A 13309-nucleotide genomic window follows, 5' to 3' on the forward strand; every position below is an offset into this window, starting at 1 on the left:
CTTAGCCAGTTGATTGGCTAATTGAACCTTCCATGGCATCCAAGAACATCTGAAGCTGTGTACAGTAAACCTCTAGCAGACATGCATTTGATTTAGCTTGGAGTTTGCACTTTTGGGACTATGCCATTGGTTCTGATGTACCGGACAAACCAAATGAAGCCCAGCTAAAGTATTTTAACAGATTTTACATATGTATTTGACCCAGGTGTGATGTACAATACCAAACCTAAGGCCAAGATTTGACAGTGGACTGTAGTCTGACAGACAGTGGTGAACAGGAGGCTCCCAGATGTTCAGAATGCCCTGTCTAAAGATGGAAGAGTGACTGAGTCTGCATCACTGTCTACCTGCCTAGTCCATCCAGGTGTCTAGACATACTGGACATACAGACATTATTTAGTCTAGCACTTGTGTCTGAAACAGATAGACGGAGCATGAGAGGAAGAAAGACAGGATGGAGAGAGGAGAAGAAGGACAGGACGGAGAAGAAGGACAGGACGGAGAGAGGAGAAGAAGGACAGGACGGAGAGAGGAGAAGAAGGACAGGACGGAGAAGAAGGACAGGACGGAGAGAGGAGAAGAAAGACAGGACGGAGAGAGGAGAAGAAAGACAGGACGGAGAGAGGAGAAGAAGGACAGGACGGAGAGAGGAGAAGAAGGACAGGACGGAGAGAGGAGAAGAAGGACAGGACGGAGAGAGGAGAAGAAGGACAGGACGGAGAAGAAGGACAGGACGGAGAGAGGAGAAGAAAGACAGGACGGAGAGAGGAGAAGAAAGACAGGACGGAGAGAGGAGAAGAAAGACAGGACGGAGAGAGGAGAAGAAGGACAGGACGGAGAGAGGAGAAGAAGGACAGGATGGAGAGAGGAGAAGAAGGACAGGACGGAGAGAGGAGCAGAAGGACAGGACGGAGAGAGAAGAAGAAGGACAGGACGGAGAGAGGAGAAGAAGGACAGGACGGAGAGAGGAGAAGAAGGACAGGACGGAGAGAGGAGAAGGACAGGACGGAGAGAGAAGAAGAAAGACAGGACGGAGAGAGGAGAAGAAAGACAGGACGGAGAGAGGAGAAGAAGGACAGGACGGAGAGAGGAGAAGAAAGACAGGACGGAGAGAGGAGAAGAAAGACAGGACGGAGAGAGGAGAAGAAGGACAGGACGGAGAGAGGAGAAGAAGGACAGGACGGAGAGAGGAGAAGAAGGACAGGACGGAGAGAGGAGAAGAAGGACAGGATGGAGAGAGGAGAAGAAACAGGACGGAGAGAGGAGAAGAAGGACAGGACGGAGAGAGGAGAAGAAGGACAGGATGGAGAGAGGAGAAGAAGGACAGGATGGAGAGAGGAGAAGAAGGACATGACGGAGAGAGGAGAAGGACAGGACGGAGAGAGGAGAAGAAGGACATGACGGAGAGAGAAGAAGAAGGACAGGACGGAGAGAGGAGAAGCACAGGACGGAGAGAGAAGAAGGACAGGACGGAGAGAGGAGCAGAAGGACAGGATGGAGAGAGGAGCAGAAGGACAGGACGGAGAGAGGAGAAGAAGGACAGGATGGAGAGAGGAGAAGAAGGACATGACGGAGAGAGAAGAAGAAGGACAGGACGGAGAGAGGAGAAGCACAGGACGGAGAGAGAAGAAGGACAGGACGGAGAGAGGAGAAGAAGGACAGGATGGAGAGAGGAGCAGAAGGACAGGACGGAGAGAGGAGAAGAAGGACAGGACGGAGAGAGGAGAAGGACAGGACGGAGAGAGGAGAAGAAGGACATGACGGAGAGAGAAGAAGAAGGACAGGACGGAGAGAGGAGAAGCACAGGACGGAGAGAGAAGAAGGACATGACGGAGAGAGGAGAAGAAGGACAGGATGGAGAGAGGAGCAGAAGGACAGGACGGAGAGAGGAGAAGAAGGACAGGACGGAGAGAGGAGAAGGACAGGACGGAGAGAGGAGCAGAAGGACATGACGGAGAGAGGAGAAGAAGGACATGACGGAGAGAGGAGAAGGACAGGATGGAGAGAGGAGAAGAAGGACATGACGGAGAGAGGAGAAGAAGGACGGAGAGAGGAGAAGAAAGGAAAGGGTAAGTGGGTGGTGGGGAGACACATAGAACGAGATGGAGGGAGGGATGGAAAGAAGTAATGAGAGGAAGGGTTGGTGAGATACGGGGAGATAAGTAGAACAGGTAGAGAAATGGTGAGATAGATAAGGACGAACAGAGACGGAGAGAGAGAGAAGGGGGAGAGAGACAGAGAGGGAGAGAGACGGAGAGAGAGAGAAACAGAGAGAGATAGTGAGAGATGTTGAGAAAGCTGAGGAAAGGGAATGGTCAGGAGAGAAATGGTGAGAGGGAGGGGGGAGAGAGAGAGAGGCAGAGAGAGGGATGGAGAGAGAGAGAAAGAGAGTTCAAATCCAATACCTTCTGCCTGTTCAGTGACCGCCTGGTGGGAGAGAGACAGGGACAGCAGAAAAATCCACATGCAGGAATGGCCCATGCTCTGTCCTCCTCCTCTTTTACCCCTCCTTCTCCTCCTCTTCTCTCCTGTTCCTGGTCCTCTCCTCAGATCTCCTCCGACAGATCCACTCCTCTTTAAGATTCAGCTCAGACTCTTCTCTCTTTTCTGAAAGCAACAAAGTGAAACAGTTAAACAAGGCCCATACATGAGTGTTTTCTACACAACACTATCACATGTTGAATCAGACTGATCCCAGGTCAGCATGTCAGGCCAGGAGGACGACATCCTCAAGGTCTGAGGGCCTTGGCCTTAGAAGTCTCAGGTAGGGCTATCTCTTCATGAGAGTATGATTCAGGATAATATCTGCTGCACTTACATATACCTATATTCAGCTGACTCATTTGTTTCCTACGCAGGAATCAACACCCTCCTCTAAGCAACTGAGAATCATCACGATAGTCAAATATTCACAAGATCATATCAAAGCCATGACATTTCAGATGGTGAATCACACACCTCCCTTTCAGTAGCTAACAGTCAGTGTGCTGTTTCACACTGTTGAACACGGCTACCACATTGTGGAGCCCCTAACGAATGTTCACTTTGGAAGAAACCTGGGCGATCAAGGCTTCACGGCAGGACTCCTGTTTGTGCACATGGCCATGAATACACTCCTGTCTACAACACGTCAGTACCAAGGTTGTTACTATGGAGACTGTTGACAGCTCCCTTGAAACAAGCTAAGCAATTAGGCACAATGAACATTCACCATCTCACAGTGAACAACACTAATATATTAAATCAAATCAACACCTGCTCTAAGCAACTGGAAACCATCACGATAGTAAAATATTCACAGTATTCATGAAATCATATCAAAGCCATGACATTTCAGATGGTGAATCATGCCTATCCCTTTCAATAGATAACAGTCAGTTAACTACTCTATGGGTCTTTTTCCTGACAATGTCACCTGATCAAATGATGAGATAAAGTTATAGCCTATAACTAAGGCCCAGATTTTTTCCCAAGTCTACTTCCTGGTCCTGATCATTATGTTCCATATAGTCTAAACTGTATAACCGTCCCCTCAGAATCAAGGTCCTCTGGAATGGGAGCCATAGCATCTACCTTGGCTTTGAGGCATACCTGGCCTGCCACGGTCCCCCAGACCAGAACACTTATCCTGGGGAAGAGATTAGTCGAGCCCCCTGCCCTGAAGCCTTCTCCCACTCATAGCCCTGGAACTCACATACCAGGTCTGATTAATCCCTGAGCTAGGCTAAGACACCATAGCTAATTGTTTCGCGTGTGTGTGTGTGTGTGTGTGTGCCTGCGTCTGTGTTGAGTTTGATCGCGACACCAAAGAAAATCTGTAATAACAGACATCTGTGTCCAGTTCTTATCTCCACCTGTAGGTACGCATCTGTGTCCACGTGTGTGTGTGTGTGTGTGTGTGTCTATGTGTGTGTGTGTGTGTGTGCGCACTTTATAGCAAATCTGTAGAACCATGTGTGTACAGTCGATATCCTCCTGCCGACCAGTGTGTGTGTGTGTGTTTGTTTGTTTGTTTGTGTGTGTGTGTGTTTGTTTGTTTGTGTGTGTGTGTTGAGTTTGATCGCGACACCAAAGAAAATCTGTAATAACAGACATCTGTGTCCAGTTCTTATCTCCACGCATCTGTGTCGATGTGTGTGTGTGTCCACGTGTGTGTGTGTGTGTTTGTATGTGTGTATTTGTGTGTCTGTATATATGTGTGTCCATCTGTGTGTGTGTCAGCGTTTCTTTGTGCGGTCCCTAATCTACAATCTAATAGATAGCAAGTTCTCTGTGACCAGACCATGAAATATGGTTTCCTTTGCATTAAAATACATGTCACGGCCATGCACTATAGCAATACATTTCAAAGTGGAGAAGTGTGTCTGGTGAAAACCTAAACATTCCTCCCAGTAATCAGGTCTGAGAAAGGATACGTATTAACTGTCTATGAAGGTAAATTGGGTCTGCATTCCAAGGTTAATGATTGTTTCCACCAATCTCTCCCTTCAGGAGACTTGTCCATGCGCGCGCACACACACACACACACACACACACACACACACACACACACACACACACACACACTAAAACGTGACTGCGCACACACAAACACAAACACACAGTCCCTTCAGAAGAGAAAGTGCATGCATTCCAGGTCATGGAGTCCCAGGAAGGAGAGCGCAGCCTCAAGGCTACTCTACATTTCAGGTCATGGAGTCCCAGGAAGGAGAGCGCAGCCTCAAGGCTACTCTACATTCCAGGTCATGGAGTCCCAGGAAGGAGAGCGCAGCCTCAAGGCTACTCTACATTCCAGGTCATGGAGTCCCAGGAAGGAGAGCGCAGCCTCAAGGCTACTCTACATTCCAGGTCATGGAGTCCCAGGAAGGAGAGCGCAGCCTCAAGGCTACTCTACATTTCAGGTCATGGAGTCCCAGGAAGGGGAGCGCAGCCTCAAGGCTACTCTACATTCCAGGTCATGGAGTCCCAGGAAGGAGAGCGCAGCCTCAAGGCTACTCTACATTTCAGGTCATGGAGTCCCAGGAAGGAGAGCGCAGCCTCAAGGCTACTCTACATTCCAGGTCATGGAGTCCCAGGAAGGAGAGCGCAGCCTCAAGGCTACTCTACATTCCAGGTCATGGAGTCCCAGGAAGGAGAGCGCAGCCTCAAGGCTACTCTACATTTCAGGTCATGGAGTCCCAGGAAGGAGAGCGCAGCCTCAAGGCTACTCTACATTCCAGGTCATGGAGTCCCAGGAAGGAGAGCGCAGCCTCAAGGCTACTCTACATTCCAGGTCATGGAGTCCCAGGAAGGAGAGCGCAGCCTCAAGGCTACTCTACATTCCAGGTCATGGAGTCCCAGGAAGGAGAGCGCAGCCTCAAGGCTACTCTACATTCCAGGTCATGGAGTCCCAGGAAGGAGAGCGCAGCCTCAAGGCTACTCTACATTTCAGGTCATGGAGTCCCAGGAAGGAGAGCGCAGCCTCAAGGCTACTCTACATTCCAGGTCATGGAGTCCCAGGAAGGAGAGCGCAGCCTCAAGGCTACTCTACATTCCAGGTCATGGAGTCCCAGGAAGGAGAGCAGCCTCAAGGCTACTCTACATTTCAGGTCATGGAGTCCCAGGAAGGAGAGCGCAGCCTCAAGGCTACTCTACATTCCAGGTCATGGAGTCCCAGGAAGGAGAGCGCAGCCTCAAGGCTACTCTACATTCCAGGTCATGGAGTCCCAGGAAGGAGAGCGCAGCCTCAAGGCTACTCTACATTTCAGGTCATGGAGTCCCAGGAAGGAGAGCGCAGCCTCAAGGCTACTCTACATTCCAGGTCATGGAGTCCCAGGAAGGAGAGCGCAGCCTCAAGGCTACTACTCTACATTCCAGGTCATGGAGTCCCAGGAAGGAGAGCGCAGCCTCAAGGCTACTCTACATTTCAGGTCATGGAGTCCCAGGAAGGAGAGCGCAGCCTCAAGGCTACTCTACATTCCAGGTCATGGAGTCCCAGGAAGGAGAGCGCAGCCTCAAGGCTACTCTACATTCCAGGTCATGGAGTCCCAGGAAGGAGAGCGCAGCCTCAAGGCTACTCTACATTCCAGGCCAATTGGAATTTTCTATCTGCTTTGCTGACGTGACATTAAAGGTGCTTCTGCAAAGACAACGCTTCAGATACATTTAAAAGACAACATTTCTGATCCTTAAGAGTCTGTTGACGCGTCAATCTAAGTAACATAATGAATAAAGTTTAAGCTGGAGATATCAGGGTTTTTATGGGCTGCGTCTCAATCCACCGCATCCGCGTATGTTGGCCTTCCTCATCTGCGGTGGGAGGAGTCACAAAGGGGTTCTAAAATATTAAATAGCTAAATGATCCATGGTATGACCATCTTAAAACAATTCCATGTGTTAGCTTAGTAAAAGCCTCCCAAACGGCTTAGACTTTTAGAGGTTTTAAAAGGTCAATAGATTAGCGATGGTGAGGTTGTGATTTTAGATGGCATTTATAGTATCTCTGTATTTTTGCCTTTCCCTATAGTAGGTGTGTGTGTCAAGTCTGTCTTAGCTCAGCTAGTAAATACAGATACCAGATAGAGCTACACCTCCCCCTTAACCCTTCACCCCATCTCTGAATCTCTCCATCACTCCATCAAAACATCCATCCCTCCATCAAAACATCCATCCCTCCATCAAAACATCCATCCCTCCATCAAAACATCCATCCCTTCATCAAAACATCCATCCCTCCATCAAAACATCCATCCTTCCATCAAAACATCAATCAAAACATCCATCCATCAAAACATCCATCCCTCCATCAAAACATCAATCAAAACATCCATCTATCCATCAAAACATCCATCCATCCATGCATCAAAACATCCATCCATCCATCAAAACATCTATCCCTCCATCAAAACATCAATCAAAACATCCATCACTCCATGAAAACATCCATCCATCCATCAAAACATCCATCCATCCATCAAAACATCCATCAATCCATCAAAATACCTATCCCTCCCTCAAAACATCAATCAAAACATCCATCCCTCCATGAAAACATCCATCAAAACATCCATCCATCCATCAAAACATCAATCCCTCCATCAAAACATCCATCCCTCCATCAAAACATCCATCCCTCCATCAAAACATCATCCCTCCATCAAAACATCCATCCCTCCATCAAAACATCAATCAAAACATCCATCCATCAAAACATCAATCCATCCATCCATCAAAACATCTATCCCTCCATCACAACATCAATCAAAACATTAATCCCGCCATCAAAACATCCATCCAACCATCAAAACATCTATCCCTCCATCAAAACATCCATCCCTCCATCAAAACATCCATCCATCAAAACATTAATCCCTTCATCAAAACATCCATAAATCCCACCATCAAAACATTCCTCCATCAAAACATCCAACCATTAATCAAAACATCCATCCCTCCATCAATACATCAATCAAAACATACGTCCATCCCTCCATCAAAACATCCATCCATTAAAGCATCCATCCCTCCATCAAAACATCCGTCCATCCATCAAAACATCCATCCCTCCATCAAAACATCCATCCATCCATCAAAACATCCCTCCATCCTGCTAGATCACCTCTCTAGACCATAGATCAACTTCAGGTAAAAAATGAAATCCTAACATTTTTCCCCATAGTTTTATTTCACAGCAGTTTGAAGGCCTGGCCAGATAACGTCAGGGCGTTTGACTGTTTGAGAGGCATGTTGAGTTACCAGTCACTCAGATGGGAGAGCTGCCAGAGGTTACACAGCATACCCAAAAGATACACAGCACCTCTCCATTCACATACCAATCCAAGCCAGTCCTGTCTCTGCTTGTATCCTGCTACATACTTTACATGTTAAAGTGTAGAAACGTATAGTTGTAGAAACCTGACATAAGCTTAAGATCAGTAGGATCTTAATTTGGGCAGTTTGCTACAACAGGAATATAATCCTGCAGCAACAGGAAATTATTATGAATTATTATGTGGATTATAATTAATGAACATTTTTGTTGGGGGTGATACATTTCTCATTTGGGAAAATTAAGTCTGAAATTTAAAAGTGAAAATTACAAACTTTAGAAGCCTTTTTAAAACTCAAATACACTACAAGTTAGAACATTCTCAGCAACAAAAGAGTGATCAAATGAAGATCTGACATCTGTATGTCATAGTCACAAACTGGTTTGCAACAAGAGCATACTTTTACAGTAAGGGCTGGTTTTCCGGACCCTTCATCCTAGACTTAAAAAGCTCAATGGTGAGTCTCCATTGAAAGTGCTTTTTTCCTCTCCAGGAGTGGGTTTAATCTGGGTCTGCCTTCTGAGTCATCTGCTGAATAAAGTACATCTGTAAAGTAGGTTCATGTACTAATTCTGGGTTGGTGTTGCAGAGTTGGAACTTTCCCCAAGTCAGACTGTGAAGACATCTGTAGCTCATTGCAGACATAGTAAGATGGTTAGAGTGTCAACTGATGTTCCCTGAGGTCACAGGGGAGAAAATCAAAGATGGCGGCTACGTCACAAGGGGTCAAAGCATGTGTTAGTCAATAGAACCCTCTGCTTCTTACAACTTCACCAATAGAACCCTCTGCTTCTTTCAACTTCACCAATAGAACCCTCTGCTTCTTTCAACTTCACCAATAGAACCCTCTGCTTCTTTCAACTTCACCAATAGAACCCTCTGCTTCTTTCAACTTCACCAATAGGACCCTCTGCTTCTTTCAACTTCACCAATAGGACCCTCTGCTTCTTTCAACTTCACCAATAGAACCCTCTGCTTCTTACAACTTCACCAATAGAACCCTCTGCTTCTTTCAACTTCACCAATAGGACCCTCTGCTTCTTTCAACTTCACCAATAGAACCCTCTGCTTCTTTCAACTTCACCAATAGAACCCTCTGCTTCTTTCAACTTCACCAATAGAACCCTCTGCTTCTTTCAACTTCACCAATAGAACCCTCTGCTTCTTTCAACTTCACCAATAGAACCCTCTGCTTCTTTCAACTTCACCAATAGAACCCTCTGCTTCTTTCAACTTCACCAATAGGACCCTCTGCTTCTTTCAACTTCACCAATAGAACCCTCTGCTTCTTTCAATTTCACCAATAGGACCCTCTGCTTCTTACAACTTCCCCAATAGGACCCTCTGCTTCTTACAACTTCACCAATAGAAACCTCTGCTTCTTTCAACTTCACCAATAGAACCCTCTGCTTCTTTCAACTTCACCAATAGAACCCTCTGCTTCTTTCAACTTCACCAATAGAACCCTCTGCTTCTCTTAACTTCACCAATAGAACCCTCTGCTTCTTACAACTTCACCAATAGAACCCTCTGCTTCTTTCAACTTCACCAATAGAACCCTCTGCTTCTTTCAACTTCACCAATAGAACCCTCTGCTTCTTTCAACTTCACCAATAGAACCCTCTGCTTCTTTCAACTTCACCAATAGAACCCTCTGCTTCTTTTAACTTCACCAATAGAACCCTCTGCTTCTTACAATTTCACCAATAGGACCCTCTGCTTCTTACAACTTCCCCAATAGGACCCTCTGCTTCTTACAACTTCACCAATAGAAACCTCTGCTTCTTTCAACTTCACCAATAGAACCCTCTGCTTCTTTCAACTTCACCAATAGAACCCTCTGCTTCTTTCAACTTCACCAATAGAACCCTCTGCTTCTCTTAACTTCACCAATAGAACCCTCTGCTTCTTACAACTTCACCAATAGAACCCTCTGCTTCTTTCAACTTCACCAATAGAACCCTCTGCTTCTTTCAACTTCACCAATAGAACCCTCTGCTTCTTTCAACTTCACCAATAGAACCCTCTGCTTCTTTCAACTTCACCAATAGAACCCTCTGCTTCTTTCAACTTCACCAAAAGAACCCTCTGCTTCTGTCAACTTCACCAATTATCCAGATATAATACTTGAGCTAAGATTGATTAAGCTGCCCAGTACAATGGAATCAAATACATAGTCCCGAAAGTGCAAACTCCAAGCTAATTCAAGCGCGCTTCGAATACCTGCAGGCATTTGAAAGTACTTGACATATTATGTACTGTACTGACCCAGGTCTGCAATGATGTAAGTGTACACTCTATGGACTCTTAATCAGCAATGGACCAGGCCTCACTCTGAAGATGCAGAAGGGGTATTTTTGCAAAGGCTACACTCACAAACAGGTCAGCAGCACTCAGCAACCTCTGACAACGTCCCTGCAACGCTCTCACAATGCAATCACTTGTGTCCAGCCTGGCAGCCTCACCTTACCACTGGAGAGGGTATTGTGTCTGTCTGGCCCCAGTTAGTGTATTACGGCTCAGAGTGGATTAAAGGTAGAGGACATAAACATGGTCTCTCTCTCTCTCCAACTTAATGTGTCTTTCGCTACCACTCCCCTGCTATCTCTCCCTATATAATACTCCATCTCTCTCTCTCTCCATTTGGAACCACATGCCCTACAAGTCCAACCGCATGTCAGCTATTTCTACATAATGGCATTTTCCACATCACAGAGGATTATCCCTGTAGGTGTGAAATTGGGAGCAGTGAAAAGGCACACACACACAGACAGACAGACAGACAGACAGACAGACAGACAGACAGACAGACAGACAGACAGACAGACAGACAGACAGACAGACAGACAGACAGACAGACAGACAGACAGACAGACAGACAGACAGACAGACAGACAGACAGACAGACAGACAGACAGACAGACAGACAGACACACACACACACACACACACACACACACAGACACAAACAGACACAGACACAAACAGACACACACACGTGCATGCACGAACGCACACATACAATCCATAATATTAAAAAGTAATGAATCATTAACATTCCATTTTATCACCACTTCCTAATGCTAGTTATTCTATACAGACATGTCTTTACATGGGGAGTTCCCTATAGTACACTCCAGTGTCATCACATTATGCTCCAGCTCTCAGACACCACAGGGACCTTCATGTGCTCCTGCTATCTAGAACCTTTAAGGGTTCTTCGGCTCTCCCCATGGGAGAACCTTTTGAATAACCCTTGTTGGTTACAGGTAGAACCCTTTTGAGTTCCATCTAGAACCCAGTCTACAGAGGGTTCTAGATGGAACCAAAAAGGGTTCTATATGGAACCAAAATGTGTTCTACTATAGGGACAGTCAAAGAACCCTTTTAGAACCCTTTTTTCTAAGAGTGTTCCTGTGCAGGCAACCCCTCTACACCAGTGTGGATGTGGCAGTAGCAGCAGCAGCAGCATGCAACAGGTTATTTGCTTTAATGCTACAATGCACTTTCCTCTTCCCTCAGACATTGTGTTTAAAAGCATGAGTAATGCTGGGAATGCAATGAATTCCTGAACATAAAGTGGGGGAAAGGCTCCTTAAACACATTATATAGATATAAATGCTTCCATTTTCTGCCAAAGCCTTTTCAGCTGCATTAGCTCTGCTAGTTTCTCTCTCTTTGAAAACTATATTGAGTGGAACGGCGCATTCAGAAAATAACCGTTTCCAAATTTGTTCCACAATTACCAGACTGTAGCTGGGTGTTAACTTTAGAACTGGCAGAGACAGTGGGTGTCTCCCAGATTACACCCTATTCCCTATATAGTGCACTACTTTTCTAATCAAATGTAGGTAACTATATAAAGAGTAGGGTGCCATTTGAGACATAGCCAGTAAGAGACAGTGAAAGTAGTGGCCCACTCACAGAGCCCCTAAAAGCTTCTTGCTTACCTCTCCAGGGATAGGACACATCCTCTTGTTCTGGCAACTTGTTCTGGCAACTGCTGCTTGCTGCTCTCTACGGGTTGCCAGGTTGTGAGAGAAAAAAATCCCAGAGAAAAAGTTTAAAGGTGCCCACAGGGAAGAAGAAAGAATCCGAGATTGTATTGTATTTTATTCCGTAAAATAAGTAGTTGCAACACTCACATACAGTAGATTGTGTACTGTGTGTGAGATAAGGAGTGTGTGTGGGTAGGTAGAGTGAATGAATGAGAACAGTTAGAGAGGGGGTGCATGGAGCTGCTGTAACCTGTTGGCTCACTCTCTGACAGAGAGAGCGAGAGAGAGAGAGCGAGAGAGAGAGAGAGAGAGAGAGAAAGAGAGAGGGTGTTATTTATGTGTGTGTTTCTTGACCCTGACAGGAATGTATTACTACCTTTTACCTCCATTGACTCATCCTCTGTCTCTCTTCTCCCTTCTTTCTCAGTCTTTTCCCTTCTTTCGCTGTCTCTCTTCTCCCTTCTTTCTGTCTCTCTGATCCCTTTTTCTGGGTCTCTCTGCTCCCTTCTTTCTCTGTCTCTCTGTTCCCTTCTTTCGCTGTCTCTCTGCTCCCTTCTTTCGCTGTCTCTCTGCTCCCTTCTTTCTCTGTCTCTCTGCTCCATTCTTTCTCTGTCTCTCTGCTCCCTTCTTTCTCTGTCTCTCTTCTCCCTTCTTTCTGTCTCTCTGCTCCCTTTTTCTGGGTCTCTCTGCTCCCTTCTTTCTCTGTCTCTCTGTTCCCTTCTTTCGCTGTCTCCCTTCTCCCTTCTTTCTCAGTCTTTCTGCTCCCTTCTTTCACTGTCTCTCTTCTCCCTTCTTTCTGTCTCTCTGATCCCTTTTTCTGGGTCTCTCTGCTCCCTTCTTTCTCTGTCTCTCTGTTCCCTTCTTTCGCTGTCTCTCTGCTCCCTTCTTTCGCTGTCTCTCTGCTCCCTTCTTTCTCTGTCTCTCTGCTCCCTTCTTTCTCTGTCTCTCTGCTCCCTTCTTTCTCTGTCTCTCTTCTCCCTTCTTTCTGTCTCTCTGCTCCCTTTTTCTGGGTCTCTCTGCTCCCTTCTTTCTCTGTCTCTCTGTTCCCTTCTTTCGCTGTCTCCCTTCTCCCTTCTTTCTCAGTCTTTCTGCTCCCTTCTTTCGCTGTCTCTCTTCTCCCTTCTTTCTGTCTCTCTGATCCCTTTTTCTGGGTCTCTCTGCTCCCTTCTTTCTCTGTCTCTCTGCTCCCTTCTTTCTCTGTATCTCTGCTCCCTTCTTTCTCTGTCTCTCTGCTCCCTTCTTTCTCTGTCTCTCTGCTCCCTTCTTTCTCTGTCTCTCTGCTCCCTTCTTTCTCTGTATCTCTGCTCCCTTCTTTCTCTGTCTCTCTGCTCCCTTCTTTCTCTGTATCTCTGCTCCCTTCTTTCTCTGTATCTCGGCTCCCTTCTTTCTCTGTATCTCTGCTCCCTTCTTTCTCTGTCTCTCTGCTCCCTTCTTTCTCTGTCTCTCTGCTCCCTTCTTTCTCTGTCTCTCTGCTCCCTTCTTTCTCTGTCTCTCTGCTCCCTT

General features: G+C 46.4%; 1 protein-coding gene and 1 long non-coding RNA gene across 2 annotated transcripts in view; both read right to left on the reverse strand.

Moving 5' to 3' along the window:
• The window catches only part of LOC115199130 (collagen alpha-1(VII) chain-like), an 85405-nt gene extending 82900 nt beyond the window's left edge, over nucleotides 1-2505 (reverse strand). Inside the window, exon 1 of the mRNA XM_029761720.1 lies at nucleotides 2406-2505. Coding sequence (XP_029617580.1) covers nucleotides 2406-2481 — 76 coding nt within the window. The 5' untranslated portion in view covers nucleotides 2482-2505. The remainder of the gene's footprint in view (nucleotides 1-2405) is intronic.
• Nucleotides 2506-2513: 8 nt separating this feature from the next.
• On the reverse strand, nucleotides 2514-12039 carry LOC115199131 (uncharacterized). Its single transcript, XR_003879352.1, has 2 exons — nucleotides 11759-12039; nucleotides 2514-2607 (listed from the first exon to the last, which is right to left on the reverse strand). It is a non-coding gene; the product is annotated as an uncharacterized LOC115199131 (long non-coding RNA).
• Nucleotides 12040-13309: the final 1270 nt, after the last annotated feature.

Source organism: Salmo trutta, chromosome 8, assembly GCF_901001165.1.
Source record: "Salmo trutta chromosome 8, fSalTru1.1, whole genome shotgun sequence".
Taxonomy (NCBI): domain Eukaryota; kingdom Metazoa; phylum Chordata; class Actinopteri; order Salmoniformes; family Salmonidae; genus Salmo; species Salmo trutta.